This window comes from Mastomys coucha, unplaced genomic scaffold, assembly GCF_008632895.1.
Source record: "Mastomys coucha isolate ucsf_1 unplaced genomic scaffold, UCSF_Mcou_1 pScaffold21, whole genome shotgun sequence".
NCBI classification, from domain to species: domain Eukaryota; kingdom Metazoa; phylum Chordata; class Mammalia; order Rodentia; family Muridae; genus Mastomys; species Mastomys coucha.
In genome coordinates this window covers 46,340,690-46,361,620 of record NW_022196904.1, presented here as the reverse complement: position 1 = coordinate 46,361,620, position 20,931 = coordinate 46,340,690, and the positions used below count along the sequence as shown (strand labels likewise).

The 20,931-nt window shown below is 41.9% G+C and overlaps 1 protein-coding gene and 1 pseudogene across 3 annotated transcripts in view; one reads left to right on the top strand and one right to left on the bottom strand.

Moving 5' to 3' along the window:
• Cyfip1 (cytoplasmic FMR1 interacting protein 1) overlaps window positions 1–20,931 on the bottom strand; it is a 97,236-nt gene that overhangs the window by 22,766 nt on the left and 53,539 nt on the right. For 2 of the 3 annotated variants that reach the window (XM_031386811.1, XM_031386812.1), the window contains 9 exons: window positions 17,632–17,798; window positions 15,946–16,093; window positions 14,369–14,522; window positions 12,720–12,876; window positions 12,198–12,294; window positions 8,456–8,532; window positions 8,239–8,347; window positions 4,998–5,117; window positions 3,904–4,103 (listed from right to left, as the gene is read on the bottom strand). In XM_031386811.1, coding sequence (XP_031242671.1) covers window positions 3,904–4,103; window positions 4,998–5,117; window positions 8,239–8,347; window positions 8,456–8,532; window positions 12,198–12,294; window positions 12,720–12,876; window positions 14,369–14,522; window positions 15,946–16,093; window positions 17,632–17,798 — 1,229 coding nt within the window. Of the gene's footprint in view, window positions 1–3,903; window positions 4,104–4,997; window positions 5,118–8,238; window positions 8,348–8,455; window positions 8,533–12,197; window positions 12,295–12,719; window positions 12,877–14,368; window positions 14,523–14,787; window positions 14,936–15,945; window positions 16,094–17,631; window positions 17,799–20,931 lie in introns of all 3 variants that reach the window. The other variant, XM_031386814.1, reaches the window with a different exon arrangement.
• Window positions 9,254–9,762, top strand: LOC116102296 (annotated as a pseudogene).

Genomic DNA, 20,931 nt, shown 5'->3' with positions numbered 1-20,931 from the left:
TCAGAAAGGGACTCACATGATAGAATGACCAACCATGTGACGTGACCAGAGAGTGAGGGTGTAGGCTGGGTGACAGCAGAGGACAATTCGGGAGGGCAGTTGCTGGAGTTTTAGTGAGCATGGTCACATGGTAATAACCAGTTGGCCTCTGGCTGGCACAAATCTTCCAGTCCATATCAGATGCTTCCGTACTAGGAGGGTAACACATCTCCAGGATGGGAACCAGCCCAGTGACTACCACTAGGAATCTCATGAAGATCTACTACCTGGGCAGAGATTTTTCCTGAATCTAGCCAGCTGCTCAGTGAATGGTAGACCACAGGATGCGAATCACTAATAGCTATCCTGAGATAAAGCCAGTCTTGTGAAATGCTATGCCCTTGGATACTAGAGTTCAGTGGAGTTGTCAAAATCCCTGAATAGGGAAATTGTTCAGCACCAACCCCCCATGGCTGTAACTCCACACTAACTTGAAAGTCAAGTCTCAGCACTTAATTACCCTGCTTTGAGCTGAGCCAGCAGTTCCCTTCCTGTCTCTATGAACTCCCTCAGTTACATCTCCACAGTTTTCACTAAACTTGCAAACTTGGGAGTATTAACTCCCAAAATATTCTTTCCACTTAAATATTCTTTCCACTCCAACGATAAGCTCTTACTAGAATTACAACTATGAGAACATGTGACATCATGCCACAGTTCAGAGGCCATTCTCATTTTGTCCAGCAATTTTTTTCTCTCCCAGCTTCTCGTCAGATATTTCCCACTGGTAACAATTTCAAATTCAATGGCTTTCTGCAAAATAGAATCTAACATTTAGCTAAGAAAATGGAGTTTCTACTTCTAATTCCACTTCTAATTCCACTTCTACTTCTGTATTTACAGTATTAATTCAGTCCATTCTCTTGTATAAAACCATTATCTCTGTTATGTTTGACTTTCTTAAATCTTTACAAATAATTAAATAGCTAATACTTCTGACCACATTGGCACTGTCATCTCTACCTGTGTTTTATGACCTGGTTTTTCCCTTCATTATGGGTCACCTTTTTTCTGATACTAAGCATACCTAATTCCAGACTGGGTGCTGGACATTGAGATATCTTCGTATTGGGCTCTGTTTTCTTTTTAAGAGTGTTGATTTTTGAGGCAGCAAGCAGCTAAGTTTATCTGCATATCAAGTAAACGTTTAATGACTTGTTTATGGGATTTCTATGGGAAGGCAAAGCAGGCAATAGTTTAGAATTGAGACCTACTACTAAGGCAAGAGACTTCTACAGATTCTATGATGTGTCTAGCTGCTGAATAAATTTCTAAATTGGTGCTGACAAGGACAGTAAATGATCCATATTGCTAAGAGCTCTGTGAATTACTCAAACTACAGCTCCCCAACACCACAGAGCCCATGCTGGTTTCAGGAGCTGTTTTTTTTTTTTTTTTTTTTTTTTTGTGAGAGTGCCACCTCTTCCATATTTGACTCTACAAATTACAGCTGTCTGCGCTTCCCCAAGTTCTACTGTGTTTCTTCCTGTAAGAAGGATTCCCAAGCTGTACTCTGTGAGACTGACCTTCTCTGTACTTTGTTCAGAATGCTTCTAGACAGAAAGCTAGGACAACCAGAAGACACTTCTGTTTCCTTATGCAGAGCAAATGACTAGTATTAAAAAATAGGTGACCTGTGTGTTTTGTCCAGTTGTCCTCTTATTTAAAGAAAAGGAATAAATAGACTCTGTTCTTCTATCGTGCAAAATAACTTTAATACAGTATTACCTATATACTTTCATCTAAAGCCAAGATACCAAAACCAAGTGCTAAACTATAGTGGAAACGTTTGTTTTACAGCAGTCAGAACCAGCAATTCTTAAAGTAGTTTGCCTTTGGTGTAAATTGGACAAGTCAGCACCATAATAAGAGAAGGGATCTTTTCCATGTTTAAGGAAGTTCAGAAACAGAGAGATGACTCAAATGAATATTGTGGTACTGAATTGAAACTGGAGATATCAGAATGTACTCAGTTTTAATATATAGATAACTATATAGGAATAAAATACAAGTATACATAAATAATACAAGTTAAAATGGGGACATCCAAAAGATATTTTCAAACCCCTTCTCCATAGCACAGAAGGTAGAAATAGGGCCATTACACATGGACTTGGTGATGATAAGATCAGGAGCTGAGAGTAAGGCCCCTGACCTATATAGCTACTGTCCTTACAAGAAGAAAATAAGGGTCAGAGAAAGAGATTCAGAAGAAGACGATTTCCTGGTAAATGTAAATCCTGGCATGAGTGTTAGGAACAGACAGTTGCTACATGAGCTAGCAAGAGTCAAGCAGAGATTCCACCCAGAGTCTAAAAAGGAAGTGTAGCTTGCTGACACATTGTTTTGGACTGTAAGAGAACACTTCTCTATTTAACAGCAGCCATAGAAACCTACAGCAGTGAGCATGTAAGTACTCCCTACTGTTACCACCAAAAGGCTGTAGAACAGCAACATCCTAGTACCATGAACATATCAAATTACCCAGACACTCCATCTTGTAGTAAAGAAGATAAAGTGGTACTATAAAACAGTGGGAATACACATACACCATTGTAATAGGTGCTCATGGTACTGATTACAAAAATCAACTGAAGAAACAAACTTTAAGATGGAATTCCTGATAATACTTATAATCATCAACAGAGAAAAGAATGTTAACTTAGAATGCACTCACTTGTCTACCCCAGTAGGTCTACAATATCAGGGTTAAAACCTGATCATGGACAAGAGGCATTATGACTCCAAAGGCAGTTTGTCTCCTGGGGATTTCAGTCAGCTGTGGGCATCTCCTAACTCAGACATGTTCCAGATTGGTCTCTACTAAGTCTGTGGAGAGATCTGCATGCTTTCTTTATTCAGGCATAAAGGTGCCCTAAGAAATATTTCGTTATAGCTAACACTGAGATTGAACATTATTTCCTGGCCTTCACAGTGCTTCAATAATCCTAATAGATTTCCTAGCTGTAATTAGCTGAGAATTTTTACTAAGAAGCTGTCTTACCAGACAGGGCATCTCAAGAGTCAGAGATAGCAGTTAGGCACTTATTATCAGAGCAGTCTCACACAGAAAGAAAAACTGTTTTACTGCCAGTGAGAAGTTAGAAGTTGTAGGGCTTCCCCCACTAATTATTTATGTTACAGCCAAGGAATGCTAAAATACGACCTTCAGCTACTTGCTTCAGACAGACCCTGAGAGTTTACCTTAGGGCTGCCAGAACGACCCAGCCCAAGAAGGGCACCACTGCTCCTCTGCCTTGCACTTGGCAGCTTGTTCTCACTGACCTTGATGTAGCCATCTTCTGCCTACGTGAATTCTGTAGTATGCCCTATTTCCTATATACTATATAAGCCTGATTTCTACTTTGTACAAATTACATTCAGTTACAGCACTCCCTTGTGTCTGTTTCTGTTTGTCATTTCTTCGCCAACACCTTGTCTACCTGACCTGTGTTCCCCCACAGGTTGAGGGAGGCCCGGACTGGCCGGCCCGTGGTAGGAGACTAAAAGTAGGCAGTACAGTTCCAGCAGCCATTCCAGTGCACATGAGATTCTGTCTACAGTCACAACAAAGCGAGCTGGCAGAACCTTGGCTCTCCTGCCTCAAGGGCCAGCCTTTCAACAGTATTCTATTTCTACATGAAAAGTGATGACCATCTGCCCAAGTCCTGGCCCAGGGCTATCCTTGTAAATAGAAGAAAGCAGGAAGGCCTGAGAGACCAGACATGAGAAATCATGGAGGAAGAAGGAGGGACAGAATTTAAAGGGGGAAGTCTACAGAAAGTCAGGGCAGAAGATCACCCACTGTAGATGCATTCGAACTGGGGTATCTGAATATGTCTGAGATGCTAATGGCATGCTTACCGGTTGGTGGAGCCGTTATAGCAGTAGTTGGGCAAGAAGTCATAGTTTAGCTCCCAGAAGACATGGAGGGTAATTCTTCCATAAGGTGCAGACACATTGTGGTTGGCTTCCCGGAACATGGCATCAAAGCTGTCTAGCGTGAGGTACCTGCTCAGCAGCTTGTGTGTCATACGGTTGATTTCTAAGAGCCCATCTAGCTCCTACAGGATCATAGAGACAAGGATGTGAGACGAGATGGGCCATCCAGCAAAGAGGTATCTACTGGCAGCCTGCAATCCCCACCTAGGCTACGTTGTCCCTAGGAGGACTAGCACATGAGGAGATACAGACAGTAGAAGGTTGAATGAGGTGGCCACCAAGATTTGGGCCAGAACAACATGAAATTGGACTTTTGTAGGTGACTAGAGTTTGGTGCTCAACTTAAGTCCCTCCTTCCATTGTTGCATCCTCTGGACCCTGGTCTTTTCTCCTCTATGGCCACTTTCACACATCCACTACTACCCTCAAGCCACCACCTATCTTGGGCAAAGGCAATTTGGACAAATCACTATCTAACACTACTACCTGTCAATGTACTATATAAGTCCTAAGCCCTGTCCCCACCACCTGTATATAATCCAACTGGTGTTGGCCACTTTGGGTCAGTTTTCCCAAGTAATAAACTCTACATAGTAATACCCAAGTAATACACTCTGTATATAAATTCCTTGCTTTACAATGGAGATATATCATGACAAAGCAATTGTAAGCAAAAATATCAGTAGGTACTGAGGGAATTTACTATTCTTAATCTTTGCAATATTTTCATTGCTTAGGCCAGCATATATATATTTCCTTTCAATCTCTTCATTTCATCCTTCTCTGTAATAGAGTTTGTAGACTTTTATCTTTGCCCTCAGTAGGTGAAATTTATTTAAGGTTGGGATTTCTCTATTAAGTTAATGTAAATTATAAATACTAAGAGTAAGTAGTAACATGATACTTGAAATATTCAAAGATCATTCAGTTATCATCTTTTATCGTCTATTGAAGAACTGACCTACTATTAGTTTGACTTATCAATAGAAAGGGAAAAAAATAGTTCTAGTACTTACAACTACTGATGTTAAATCTTCACTTTCAAATCGTCCAATTGCCAGTTCTAGAGATTTGTACATGGCTGCTGAAACACGCTGTGTAATCAGACGATTGAGATCAATGGATCTCCCGAGCAACTAGAGGAAAAGAGAGGGCAAGGGATAGCAAAGTAAAGAATAAACACAAGGCCTGGTAGGATGCATCAGTAGGGAAAGGCACTTACGGTCAATTAGTTCAACTCCTGGGACTCAAATAATAGAAAGAAATGAGAAACTCATGAAAGTTGTCCTCTGATCTCCATACATACTCTACAAAGCCCTTACCAAACACATATAAAGTAATAATTTTTTTTTAAAAAAGTAAACACATAAACAAAAACAAACAAGCAGTAACATAAAACACCCAAGATACCTATATCAAAAGAAAATACAAAAAATTATGTGTGTGTATGTAAAACGAGTACATGCATTCACTCACATGCATACACACAAGCAATGATGAAGCTGGCACCCAAATCTACATAGATGCTGGGCAAGGACTCTACCACTAAGCTAGATCCTCAAGCCAAGTGATACTGGGACTACTACTGTATTCAAAGTTTGCAATGGGGCAAGATATTATTTAGTACATTACTATCTGTTTTAAAAATACAACAAAACACAAGCACTGTCTATCTTCAAGACCTTTCCTTTGGCCAGGAAAAAGCTCACCTCTGATTTCTGTGATGACAAGTCTCAGTTCATTCTATCTGTTTACATAGTCTAAATTTATTTTTAATTAAAATTTTGTCTCACAAAATAAATGTCATAATTTATACACACGCACACTGTTTGTTCTCTGCTCACAGTCACCTCCCATCCCATGATCTGCTCTGACCCTCTCTCCTGATGGTTCCTCTCTTGCTTTTCTGTCATTCATATAACACATATAAAAAATATAAATTCTGTATATGGGAGAAAACATGCCTTGTTCATCTTCTTGAATCTGCCTTATTTAGCTTATATGGTGATTTCCACTTCTATTTTCCTACAGATGACAGGATTTCCTTCTTAGGTCAATAAATTTCTATTTGATATAGATACCTTTTTTCTTTATCTATCCATCAGTTGATAGGCTAGTTCTATATCTTGGCTATTTGATTAATACTTCAATGAACATAGATGTGCAAGTATCTTTGTGGTGTGTTCATTAATATTCCATGCTTGATCTTTATTCATGTAAAGGTCTGAAGGCGGGGTTCTTGGAGAAAGGAGCAACTCTCCCAGACTGGGCCTGTTTCTTAGATGCCACTTCACCTCTGTAGTTAAAGTGGTCCAATATAAAATATAACCTTCTTGTACACGATATAAGTATAAACCTAAAATTTCAGACTAAGGTAGGAAGCCCAGTAGTGTAAGATGAACCTGGGCACATAAAAAGCCCTCTTTAAAGCTGTTTGTTAGGGTTGTCCAAGTGATTACCAAAACATCCTAAGCAGAGGTGGAAGCTAAGTTCCTATTGCTGAAGACACCATGCACTTCAAGCACAAGGCCCAAAGGACCTGAGATAGATCCGACCCAACACCTTCCTCCCTAAGAACTAACTCTCATAGTACCAGAAGATGCCACGCAAGTTTCCCAAGGAGGGAAGCACCCAAAAGCACCTGACTAACATTAGTTTATGAGCCACAATGACCAAAACCATGGCATAAGACCCTAAGCATACAATAGTGGCACACAAACCTTGGTAGTAAGTAACCAACAGCTAATTGGACTTAAGACCCACTCAACAAGAAGTAAATTATGCCGGGTACTGGAAACCTAGCCAACTACCCAGAACTAGTGAAGTCATAGATCTTAGAGGATAACCTATAACTGCCAGTTTAATAAATCAGCATATTCCCTAACTAAATATGCCCACAGATAAGTGCAGTTTTCACTCCTTATCAAGAAAACTTCTCAGGGCTAGAGAGATGATGGCTCAGTGGTTAAAGAGCATTGTCTACTCTTTCAGAGGTCCTGAGTTCAATTCCCAGCAAACATGTGGTGGCTCATAATCATTTATAATGTGGTCTTATGCCCTCTTCTGGCATGCAAATGTACATGCAGATAGAACACTTATATACATAAAATAAATGAATCTTTAATGAAAGAGAGAGAAAACTTCTCCTTGCAACAGACAAGAGACCATTACAGAAAAACAGGACCAATCAGAACACAGAGTATAGAGCTTAGTCCCAACTGATATATCTATTACACAATTCCTGCACTATGGCTCAGGAATCATTGTGGAAGAGTAGTCATAATGATTATAAGAGCCAGAAGAACAGGGAGTTTGCAGTGAGATTGTGTCTCCTATAAATGTCAGAGAAGCATACCCACAAAGTCTCACCAACATAGCTGCCTAAATGTGACCTGAACAGGGGTGACACAAATAGACAAGCTAACATGGAAAAGGGAAAGCTCATGAGGGAGGCCTGACCCCCACACAACTAAGAAATGCTGAGAACAGAAGAAATCATCTTCCCAGGGAAGAGCACACAAATTGGTTATCCACTATCAAATGAAATGGTCAGCCCTGTAAAATACAAAGTGTATTATACTAATTCAGAGAGAGAGAGAGAGAAAGAGAGAGAAAGAGAGAGAGAGAGAACAATTAAAGATAAAGGAAATCAATTTGAATTTGAAAGAGCAAGGGAGGGGGTATTTGGGAGCTTTGGAGAGAGGACTTGGAAGAGGGAATTGATGCAAGTATATTATAATCTCTGGTAGGCTGAATGATAATGGTCCCTGAGGGTTCACAAGATTTAATACTTGGTCCCCAGTTAGTAGAACTGTTTGGGAAGGACTGGGTGTGGCTTTGTTAGAAGAAGTGTATCATTGGGAAAAGGTTCTGAGGTGAGGTTTCTAAAAGACTTGTGCCATTCCCAGAGTTTTATCTCTGCCTTGTGTTCTCAGCTACTAATCCAGTATCATGCAGAGCTGCCATGTTCCCCTACCCTGATGGTCATATACTCTAATCCTTTGAAAGCGTAAGCCCTAAATAAATGTTTTCTTCTCTATGTTGCAACAGAAAAGCCTTTAAGATAATCTCAGAAAAAAAAAAAGTTCTAGCTTAGGCAACCCTCAGATCTCAGAGAGGAAGTGGGTATGGAAGGAAAACCACGAAACACCTCAGTACTTTGTTATGGCATTCACGTGCAACAATACCTGTAAGACTCCGCCTAGTTCTAAGCCAATCATTTCCAATGCACACTTTAGCAGAGGTCACTTAGCTCACCTGCACATGCCTTTGCTTCAGCAACGTCTCATAGCGGTTAGACGGTGGGAGGTGGATCGTGGCTCCCTGATTTTTGCATTCTGATCGTAACCTTTTGTCAAGAAGCAAACTGGTGCAGAAGAAAGGCAGGATATTTGTCATACATTGTTAATTTTAATAGAAATATCAAACCAAATTTCCTAAGATTCTGCATGGGAATTGCAAATGATATACTTACCTTCCTGCCATAACCTTGTAATATGCAAATATCTGGTCTGCCAGTTTATAAACAAATTGGTCAAAACACAGATTCACCTGGCAAAAAGCAAACCCGTGTTAGATCTCAATTCCTGAAACCAAGATGAAAGAACAACTCAAAAACAAATGTTTCTACTTTTCCTTGCTTGCTTATTTTCTTGTTGCTTTAAGCAAGCTTTGATTCGTTATGTGGCGCAAGCTAACACTGAACTCAAGGTCCTCTAGGCTCAGCTTTTTGGATCCTCGGATTACAGGCATTATGTGCCACTTTTACTAACTCCAAACTCCTGTTTTAACACAGGTGGGGCTCTTATTTTGGTTTGGTTTTTCAAGACAAGATTTCTCTGTGTGACCCTGGCAGTCTTGAAACTTGCTCTGTAGAGCAGGCTGGACTTAAACTCAGAGATCCTCCTGCTTCTGCCTCTCAAGTGCTAGGATTAAAGGCGTGTGCCACCACTATCTGGCTAAGGCTCTTATTAGAAAAGAAAATAGAGATGATCTTACTGTCCAACAGAGCATATAAAGTGTGCTGTGACCAGGGATGACCACCATGCCAGCATAGAAAATTAGATTGGAACACTACTGAGAAAAGGCCAGGCATGGTAGGTAACGCACTTCTGTCCTAGCACCTATGTAGCTGAGGAGGATCAGAAGTTCAAAGTTGAAGATATACTATGTACTATATTCAAAGTACAGGATATACTTGAGAAAATGATCCTCGTGAAAGCCATCACAACCTGCACTGACTATGCCAGTAAACTGATTATATACACTGAAGATGGCCGCTGCTGCAGGAAGGTTGCTCTGTCCTGGGTTGCTCAGAATATGAGTGCTATTTCCAGGGGTATTTCTGCCTTGGCAGTTTTTAGACCTATTGCTTCTAGAAGAACCTGCTTGGTAGACATACAGTGGTCTGTCTCTGCCCAGGCAAAGTTTGCCTCTAGCATCAGTTGCTCATTCCACATCCCAGCTGTAACACAGCATGTGTCCTATTTTAAGGGTACCATTGTTGTCAATGAGAGTTCGAAGAGCTGAGTCTTGAAGACTGTAATTGGAAATTCTTGGTGTCTTTTTCCCAGCCTTTGGATTTCACATTTGCATGTCCTATGGAAAATTTTGCTTTCAGTGACAAAGTCAATGACTTTCATGACTGTTAAGTAGTTTCAGGTTCAGATTTCCACTTTAGCCATCTTGCCCAAAGAAGAATGGTGGATCAATACCCAAAGGAAGAATGGTGGTTTGAGCCACATGAATATCATGCTGTTGTCAAATTTAACTAAGAAATAGCCTCAGACTGCAGGGCACTGCTGAAGGTGCTGGCATTGCATTCAGAGGCCTCTTAATTATTTATCCAAATGGTGTCAACAATCACCTGAGTGTCAACACCTCCTGGTAGGAGCAGCCTGGAGGAAACCTTCAGTAGGTGAAGGAAACCCATGGAGAAGTCTGCCCCAGCATGCATACCAGAATCCCCTATGATCAAGCCCAGTCCAACAGCTTCCAAAGAATACTTTGAGAAGGTCCGTCAGCAGGTCATCCCATGTCTGGTGTTCAATGGTAGCTTCTCATGTCAGAAAAGAGCCACACCCGGAATCCTCAATGCCCTGAGGGTTATTTAGGGATGGTGAAACTGCATCATGCCTGTGTCTCTAGTGGGCTTTTTTGTTTTGTAATACAGGCTCAGGCTCTCTACAGGTTTTGTAAGACAGGCTCAGGCTCTCTACAGCTGTCTCCATTGCTGTCCTTACTAGAGCCTTCTTCCTGGCTAAGCAGTTCCTACAGAATGCTCCGGGCCCCATTTCTTAGATGGTGTCTTCAGGGGATAAGCGTTTTCCCCTTAGCCTCCCGTGAACCTCTGTCTACAATGAAGTAGCACTTAGTCCGCAGCACAGAAAGAATCTGAACAAGGTCCTCAAATTTCCTCTTAAATTCCTGTGATCAAACTGAATTTTCCCATTCTTTTTCTTTTTCTTTTTTTTCTTTTTTTCAGAGCTGAGGACTGAACCCAGGACCTTGTGCTTGCTAGGCAAGTGCTCTACCACTGAGCTAAATCCCCAACTCCACCCCATTATTTTTCTTATTGTATTCATTAACTCACAGTGTCCTTGTGTGTTCTGAGGTATTTATGAGTATAATCAATCATGAAAGACTTTGTCTAATCCAGTAGTTACATTTTTTAGAGCACCATAATCGAAAAAATAAACATTAAAATATGTGGATTTTTAACATAAAAAACAAACCAACAAAACTGATTATGAGAGAGAGAAAGGGGGGAAGAGATGGAGGGAGAGAGGGACCAAGGGAGGTAGGGAGGGGGAGATATATATATATATATGTATATATATATATATCTGAAGAGAAAGAGAGAAGGAGGAGAAGAGGAGGAGGAAGAAGAAGAGAGGAAGAAAAGAAGAGAAGAAGCCAAGCAAATGGTGACACATGCCTTTAATGTCAGAACTCGGGGGGGGGGGGGGGGGGGGGGGGGGGGGGCGAAGGCAGACAGACGTGAGTTCAAGGCCAGCCTGATCTACATAGGCAGTTCCAAGACAGCCAGGATTAAATAGAGAAACTGTGTCTAAAAAACAAAAACAAACAAAAAAGGAAGAATAAAAAAAAGTGCACAGCTAGCCTGGGCTACACAGTGATCTCAAGACCAGTCCGCGTCACACAAGATCCTGTCTCAAAACAACAGCAACCAACAAAACAAAAGGAATCTACAGAGGGGGTATAAACTCTGGTCCTCTCAAATTCAAAGGACTATGAAAAAGTCCCTCCATCTGCTCAGGTGACGGTAATGAGCATCATGACTAAACTCAAAACAACATTTCAGTGGCCACTGTCTGAGAGGACAGCTCATGTTCTTCTGGAGCTAAGACAGGTGCACTTGGCATGAGGCTGTCAAAGAAACCCTGGAAGCAATGACCTCAGCTGCAGAGAGTAAGGTTAGCACCATTCCTCAGAATCATAAGGAGAATGTGTGTATTCAGAGGAAGAGAAACCCAGAACTGCAGACAGAACCAGGGGGCCAAGTCTGTGTCCACGCATCCTTCCTTGCCTGAGAATCATGATGTCATCCCTGAAGAAAGACTGTAATACATTGTCTGTGAGAAGGTAGAGCTGCCCAGATATAGAAAATGATCTCCTGAGGTTGAGTTCTCTTAACACCTTGTGCTAAAGAATAAAAGATACCCCCTCAGTTGTGTGTGTGTGCTAACCTGACAATTTTACCTGTGACAATATGTTCTCAAGAAGTCACAGTCAGGTATGATGGCTACTCATGGAATCCCAGTACTCAGAAAGCTGAGGCAGGAAGTCTATGGACTGCCTGGGCTACAGAGAAAATGTGGGGGTGGGGAGTTACACACAGGAGTATACCCACCCAGTGGGGGAAAAAAGTGTGTACCAAGAAGTTCAGCAAATAACTGTTTTACGACCTCTAAGTTTTAAAAACCCAATGACATTTTTTTTAAAAGAAGGGTCGCTGATTTAGTGAATGAAGCACCCACCTAACAGAGACAGAAAGTGATGCAGAAACTGCTTACTGATTGGTGGAAAAGCACACCCTACCATTTCCCAATGTATGAAGAGAAGACGTCAGGAGGACCTATACCAAAAAAGGTATTTTACCAAAAAGTCTATGTCATCATTTAAACCACTGCGCACTTAAAAAAAGTTAAAATTTAAAAGGTATTTAATAAAAGGAGCTAAAGCTGGTCCCTTACCTCTGCCTCAATTTCATCATAGAGAAACTGCTTGTTGAACTTGGTGAGCGCATAGTGAGCACTGTCGTTGTATAGGTCCAAGGAGTAGAGGACGTACCTGCAGAAGGGGATACCAGTCACTTCCCAGCCTGCTAAGCCAATGACTTGTGGCCCTCACAGCTGCCTACTCTGGAGAAACTTAACTGTCACGTGAAGAAAACCATTTAACTGTCATATGAGAAAAACCAGTTTCTTACACCCCGTGGTAAATGGTGTTCTTGTACAAAGCTGAATGAATGATATAGGTCTACTACATATCACCAAAGTAGAGAACACCAGGTGCCTTATCCTGTATGAAGGACATACAAAAGCTACCCAGACAAAGGCTTCCATGACTTTATCTTCTCCATGTTGTGGTTTGACGTGTTTTATCAATATCAGTACTCAGTATTTTTTTTCCTCTTTTAATCCTGAATGAATGTGTGAAGGTACATGCATGTGAGTGCCAAGGCCTCAAAGGTAGTAGACCCATAGGACACTCACTCCATCATTGATGCCTCCTTGGTCTCTAGGATGTGGTCAGTCAGAATCCAGGGCATAGACATCTCAATGGGGAACTGGATCCTCCTGCCCATGGTCAGCTCCAGGAAGAACTCTCGGAACCACAGCTGGGAAAGGTCACAGCACTGCTGCAGTGTTTCTTGAAGGGTTCAAACAACACTAGGTTATCGTCCATGAGCAGGAAGTGATTCAATACAGAGGAAACAAGAGGTGTTGCACACGGGATGTGACTCCTCTATGCTTAGCTCCCAGCCATGCAGCATGGATGCAAGCAGGAAGGGGTCACTAGACACTTCACATGAGGGGCAAGACGAACATGGGTGTGCTATGTAAGTATAGGTCAGGACCCTACACCTTCTGAGCAGCTAGTGTCATCCTGCCATCAGGGACCTTAGGAGCCCTTCTTGGCAGGAACAGGGGCGACAACCTTTTGAAAAGGAGATGTGAAAATAGGACCACAGGTTTAACATCCCTAATCTGAAAACTAGAAATCTTAAATGCTCTCAAAATGCTGAGCTACGACATGATGTCCTAAGTGAAACATTGCACAGCCCATCTCACATGGCTCACGTGGCTCACATCTCATGGGCTGAGATCCAAATGCACACACAGAGTATGGTATGGTAATATAGTGTCTCAGTGACAGGGTCACACTCTGAGGCAGGGTGCAACAGTGTGCTTGGATGCAGACAGAGATGGAGATGAGTATAACGGTCCTAGGCAGCATCTGCACTTGACAGAAATGCGTTTATGTAACATGGCTGTTCAATCCTCACACTATGTGTATGAGGTGAATCAAAATCAGTGTATTTAGACTTGGATCCCATCCCCCAAATTTGTCATTATACAAAGTCAACTACCTGCTGCCCACCCCCTAGACTCATAATTGGAAGCATTTCTGGTCCCAACCATTTCAGATGAAGGATATTCAACCTGTATTTCCCTTTCTGTAGGACAAACACCAGTGTCTAGGATTATGTGCACATTCAGGAATGGTTTAACCAATACAAAACTAGAAATGGAATTCAACAATCAAGATTTGTTTTATGTTCTCATAGCTAACAATAACAGGGTTACCATTTACTTCAGAGCCTGCCACACCCCAGGCAAGGCATGACCTCCTGCTCTAAGCAGAAGACTTGAACAGCTAGATGAGGCCACAGGCAGACACAGAGGGTAGAAAGCACCCACCAGTGCCAGGTCAAAGTGGCTGGTATCACCAAAATGGTGGCTAGTCTGTCTCAGAGCACTTTTGCTACCTAGGCAGTGAGGACCAGTGGGGCTGTGTCTTCTATATATCCATGCCTAGATTTTGATCCAGGTAAGAGGTTCCATTTCCCTGTTTTGTGATCCTGATTTTGTGTTCATATGACAGGACCAATCAAAGCCCTACTATCCCTGTCCTGTTAAGGGCCATGTCCTACAGAGACCATGGCAGAGGCCAGGGATGGCAAGGGACTTAGGGGGATCTCCAGGATGTCTGGCCACCACCACAAAGGTTAGGACATGGCACCATGTGGGTGCGTGAAGAGATGGGCAGGAGAATGGTGAGGTAGGCAGAAGCGCCCCAGGTGGTGTTAGCAGGGTTAGAGCATGCCAGGCCGGATATTCTGGTCAGCACTGTCTCTTACCACTGAAATTTATCAAGTGAGTGTAGAAGAATGATTCTCGATGAAATTTTTCTATGTCCAATATGGTGGGCCCCTCAAGGCTACTTCTCAAGGTTTTCTTGGAACCACTTTTGTCTGCAATGAGGGACTCTAGCATAGTTCTCACCATGTAAAGCTGTATTATCCAAGGAGATATTTGTAGGGAAAAAAATATAAATGGTACATTAGTTACATCAAATGGGAAAATCTACAGAAGAAGAACTGCTCCACTACACCCTGACTAAGTCCCACGCCCACAACCAGCCTCACACAGACAGGCTGTCCAGAGGGCCTGGGGATCCACATAGCCAAGACGCTGCCTCTTAGGATGAGCTATGTGTAGAGGAGCAGCTCGCCTCCGTTGCCATAAGCATCAACAAGAAAAACAAACGATGTCTTACCACCAAAGGTTAAAAGAGGTGGATAGGTGTACGACTGCCTCAGAAACGCGTTTACCACATGCAAGAGCCTTTCCATGCCCAGAGACTTGAGCTGCCTCAGCAGCTCGGCAGAGCTCAAGGACTCAGCCATAGTGCGCACCAGGTAGAGCTAGACATAGACAGACAGGGAAGGAGAAGCGGGAGAGAGCCGTTAGTCACATGATGCACAGGTCTGAGTAGGGGGACACAGGGACAGGCAAATGGAATGGAAGAGCGGAGGGCAGTGATATGCCTCACACAGACCCCAAGAATGGCCAAGAGCCTTCCTCCTGATCTTCAAGAGGTTACATATAGACCCAGCCATGTGCTTTGCTGGTACCTTTCTACAGGAGGGATAGAGATTATGAGGCCTCTGAGAGAGACGTGTAAGGACAGGTCCCAAAGCAGAGGAGCATATAAACCAAGTGTGAGTCAGTGAGAAGCACCTCAAGGAAGGCCTACAGAGGTCGGAAGAGAAAGCAGCAACGGTGGCTTCAGACCGTGACATAAGAAAGCAACAGTTCATTTCTAGGAGCACTCTATTTATAGATTCGACGTGAAAATTACAGTCATACACTTAAACACTGAAAGGGAAACAAAGACGTGCTGGCACATGCCTGCAGTGCTAGGAGGCTGAAAACAGAGGACTGCTGAGGTTGAAGCTAGTCCTGAGCTATGTACAGTGAGTACCAGGCCAGGCAAGGCTGTAAGACCCTGTCTTTAAAAATACAAAAGGGGTGCTGAGTATGGAGGAGCATATTATAATCCCAGCACTCAGGAGGCAGAGGCAGAGGCGGAGGCAGAGGCAGTATGATCAGAAGCTAGAGGCTAGCCTAGGCTATATCAGACCCCGTCTCCAAAAAGCAAAAAGGAAACAGCATAAATAGGGGAAAATGTAGGCATATATTTCACGGACAGGTAGAAATGGCGTCCAATGACTTCTGCAGTTAAAGGAACCAACCAGATACTCACGGGACTGTCTCAGGTAAGGTTTCAAATTGAGTTGGGCAGGGTATAGGAGAAGAGAAGAAAAGCCTCAGGCAGAACAGGAGTGCCTGAGCAGATCCAGCAACTACTATTTCATCCCTGCCTCATCTGCCCCCGCCCTTAGCCCAGTTCTAGGATAAAGATGATGAGAACCTGTGTGCTGGAGGGTCCCACAGCACGGCGTGGCACCTTGATGTCAAAGCCACTCTTAGGGTCCTTCTCTCCCCGCAGAGCTGGGTCATTAAAGGGCTCGTGCCCAGTCTCCCAGTCACATACAGTCTTCCTGATGGCCTGTAGGACACTGAACAAGCCCATAAAGTCATCAGACACGGATTCCTACAATCACAGCATCTCCTCACCTAACAGCCAATGCACAAAGAAAATCCCTCTGGTAGAGACAAGCTAAGAATCTAGTTCATATGAAAGTCACAAAAGCAGAGTGCATTCTTTAGTGCAGCTGCTATCTCCAAAAGACCTATCTCCGCTGTAGTATGCACCAATTAGTCAGGAAGCATAGTTTAACTTCATGAACACAAGCCAGGTGGCCAAGTGAGGGCGGGGAGAGCAGAACCTTTGAGAGCCCACCCAGACAGCCGAGCTCCCCCTGGCTGGGGCCAATCATTTTGTGTTAGCAATGGGAAGCCATCACACAACTCATGGGATTGGATACGGGCTTTGGCTCACTAGAAATGCAACCCCACTGCTAACAGGCTGTATTAATGGAGCACCACCCAAGAGCTTGAGACATCTCATGTTGGTTCCTGCAGAACGTAAATAAAATGCAAAGTAGAGTATGCATTCTATAGTCTCTTTAGCTAGTGGAACAGGTCTACTTTTCATCATGGGCAGGTACTTCTATATCCAATATGCCTCCAACAAGAGTGTCCTGTAACTGAAAGGCCGGAGCAAGGAGGGTTTCAGATTCCACATCTGCTTGAGGATGCGAATATTTGAATATAAGTAAATTTTCTCAGGGGACAAGGCACAAGTCTAAACAGGATAATAATTTGTCTTACATATAAATTATTTATAAATATATATACATATGTATGTGTATATATATATATGTGTATATCCAGATGGATTAAATAATTTTGCATATAAAATTATCTAATATAGGATGCAATTTTCTATTATGGAATTATACTGTCATTACAAAGTTTTGGATTTATAAGATCCAGGAATAGAGTATGTTTAGTATGTACAAGGATCCATGCTGATCCTTAACACTACACACACACGTAAATGTACATACATGTAAGAGCTCTCTCTCTCTCAGACTTTTGGAGCATTACAATGTACACACAGCATGGAATTTTGTTTACGCTATAAACCAATATTATCTTAGGTAACAAGCATACCAACTGTAAAGCAAAACCAGCACTTTAAATTCCTGAATTCTGGTAGATTTCATTTACACAAGAAAGTCAACTTATATAAAAACTCACATTTCAGACTCTCAAGATCTCTTAAGTTTTACCATATCTAGGTCATTTTTGCCAGACCTGTAGGAGAGTCTAAAATAAACCTGCCAAAGATGATATGTTTGGGGGCAAGAGAATAATGTGGGGCCTCATATCCCTGAATACCTGGTAACTGGTATCGTCTCTTGTTCCTAGGTTGCCAAACTCCTGGATTTCCATAGTAAACTCATTACTGTTGTTCAGAATATTGACTGGACTCAACTACATTCTATGTAGATATAATCATCAAAAAATATGACTAGGTGTTAAAGATAAATGTACTGGGCCTACTTATGAAAATATGACACTCCATCTGTCTGAACCTAGGTTCCATCCACTGCTTTGGGACCATGAGGGAGGGCAGTTGAAGGCTGACCTCTGGATGACGTTCTTTTTCTTCTTGATGGCCTGTCGCAGTGGTTCCCTGAGGGTCACCTGGGAGAAGTCCTGAAGTGCAGCATAAACCGTGTGCCTGATGGCATGGTTGAACACACTCTCCATCCTGCCCATCAGCACCTGCAGGCCTTTGATCATGGCAATCACCTGTAAGGACACAGCTTTCAGTGGCTGAATGGGGACAGGGGACAGTCCTTCATTGCCTTCAAGAGTGAGGTCTCTTTCTCACTCACAGACCTTACCCTGATTTCCCTCCTTTCCACTACAAAGCTACCTTGCCCATCGCCATCTTTGCCAGAGCAGAAGGCCCGGTGTGCTCTGAACTCATCCCATCTCACCGTGAGTACCGAGGGCAGCGGTACACTGGACTCAAGGACACGCTGCCCACCGAGTCCATCCTTGATGGACTTCAAATGCAGAGGTAAACATTCAAAACGCAAATATGGAAATAATCAGAAAAGGAAAAGAAGTTGCAAGAGTTTAATGCATATTAAATCCCACTTGTTAAACAACGATAGGACATTGACTTAAAACATATAGAAAAGACCTAGAAAAAAATGAAGCCGACTGCTTGAATTCTGACTTTGTGATAACTCCACAGGTGTCACTACACAGCTCCCTCAAGTCACATTACTTAGGGTTTCCATGTGTTCATGATGGAGAACAAGGTTTTTTTAAGATTTATTTATTTAGATATATGAGTGCTCTATTTGCATGTATACCTCCTGTATGACATAAGAAGGCATCAGCTCCTATTATATAGATGGTTGTGAACCACCATGTGCCTACTGGGAATTGAACTCAGGACCTCTGGAATAACGGTCAATGCTCTTAACCCCTGAGCCATCTCTCCAGCCTCTACTAGAAAACAATTTGATGAATTTATATTGCCTTTCTGTTTAAAACAGAAGAAACTTTTACTTTAAAAAAGTACATAGGAGCTGGGCAGTGGTGGCGCATGCCTTTAATCCCAGCACTTGGGAGGCAGGTGGATTTCTGAGTTCAAGGCCAGCCTGGTCTACAGAGTGAGTTCCAGGACAGCCAGGGCTACACAGAGAAACCCTGTCTCGAAAAACCAAAAAAAAAAAAAAAAAAAAAAAAAAAAAAAAAAAAAAAAAAAAAAAAAAAAAAAAAAAAAAAAGTGCATAGGATAGAGGCTAGAGACATGGCTGAGCAGTTAAAAGTACTGGATGCTTTTCCAGAGGATCTGGGTTCAATTCCCAGCACTCATATAGTGACTCACAACCATCTATAGCTCCAGTTCCAAGTCCCATGCCCTCTTCTTGACTCCATGGGCAACAGACACACAAGTGGTGCACAGACATTCATGCAGCAAAACACCCACCTACATAAAATAAGTAAAATAAACCAAAGAGAACATGGGAATTATATCTGAATAAAAATGAAAGCACTCTGTATTTGGACTCCAATAAGTAAAAGAAGGCTGAAAGGTGAAGCTAAGCTCTGAGTGCAGAGCTTGTAATAGTCATGCAATCATTATCATGAATTTACAAAAGAGAATAGCAAAATGTACCACTAAAAGCATATGGGAAGGAATATTTGTGTATTTGTGTGCATGTGTTTATATCATTATGTACAACACAGAAAAAAAATAATAAAACAGCAGAGAAGTCCAATGAGTGACCAACAAAGAGAAAAGTTGCTTAGTAAACAATAAATACTGACCAGCAGGATTGGCCAAGGAAAAAGAAGATATAGGTGATGAGACTGAGAATAAAAGGTAGACTTTACTATAGGTCATATCGGGAAACTAGAGCAAGCACAGAAGCCAAGGCAATAAAAGGAAGCAAGAGGCAGAGGGAAGAGCCCCAGAAAGAGGAAATGTGAAAAAAAGGAGGTGTGGAGGAATGGCAGACACTTTAACCTGGGACGGGGAGGAGAGCATTACAAAGGGATAGATTAGAAACAGGGATTAATAACAGTAAAAATGCCTGCAAAGAGTCAGCTCACTTTATGTTTACATGAAATGTAATGGGAAACCATATGGTATATACATCTGTGTGCTTCTAACACACACACACACATACATACACACACCTCTTTCTGAGTTGTTGGTCAGGGGATGCCAAGACACCCTCCCCCAATAAAAACCAATACATACTATTACTATTGCCCTTGGTTGCCTCCCGAGTTTAAAGAGAAGTTCCCATTGTGAAGACATCACATATTTGGACACAGGACTTGAAGAGTGGAGATGAATCTGAGCTGATTCATCTAATGCCTAGCTCTCAAAGTACCAGAAGGAGAAAACTATAGGCCATGCCTGCTAGAAAACCAGGTAGGCTGCCTGCAGACCCTTCTTTCCCGTTCCTCCAGACCCAATCCTCTAATTTCATGCTTCGATAGCCTAACCTACAGGTCATCCAAACAAAAACTAAACAAACTAAAGATAACTGATGCTATAAACCAAATGAACTTAACAGATATTTACAGAACATTTCATCTAAACGCAAAAGAATATACCTTCTCTTCTATACCTCCATTAATAGAATACGATAAACTAAATCCTTACATGGACAAGCAATTGATTTTCAATGATCAACAAGGTCCCAAAACAGTTCAATGGGGAAAGAATACCTTTTCATTAAACACTGAGACAACTGGATATCCACATGCCAAAGAATAAAGTTGGGCTCCTTTACAGTGAGAGGTTAGTGTAACAAGCTTGGGATGATTATACCCTTGCATATTAAGAAAGGACTGTGGCTGGAGAGATGGTTCAGTAGGTAAGAGCACATGGAGATCCTTACAGAGGACCTGCATTTCCAGGTTTCATGTCAGATGCTCACAACCACCTATAACTGCAGCTCCAACCAAGGGAATCGAAAGTTCTCTCCTGACCACATAGACAACCCCCCTACACACACATTTGGCATTCACACACAGATAGACACACAGAAATAAAATGTAATAATAATAATTAATAATAAAAATAATGATGATGATAAGTCTTCAAAAAGGGAAGGTTTACACATTGGTCACTAAGTTAATAAGGTACCTCATTAACTCATAAGCAAAAATCCTAAGTCAACCATTCAGTAACTTAATCTAGGAATAAATATAAAGAGAACACAGAATAATCAAGATGAGTTGGTGAAAGAAATGTAAGGATAGTTTAACAATACCTAAAAAGGGAAGTAAAGAACTCTTAGAATTCAATAATCAATTTTAAAAATAGTGAAGATTCTGAATTTCTCCAGACTATATACACATAGCCAATAAGTACAAAAAGAAAGAGAAGGCAAAAAAAAAAAAAAAA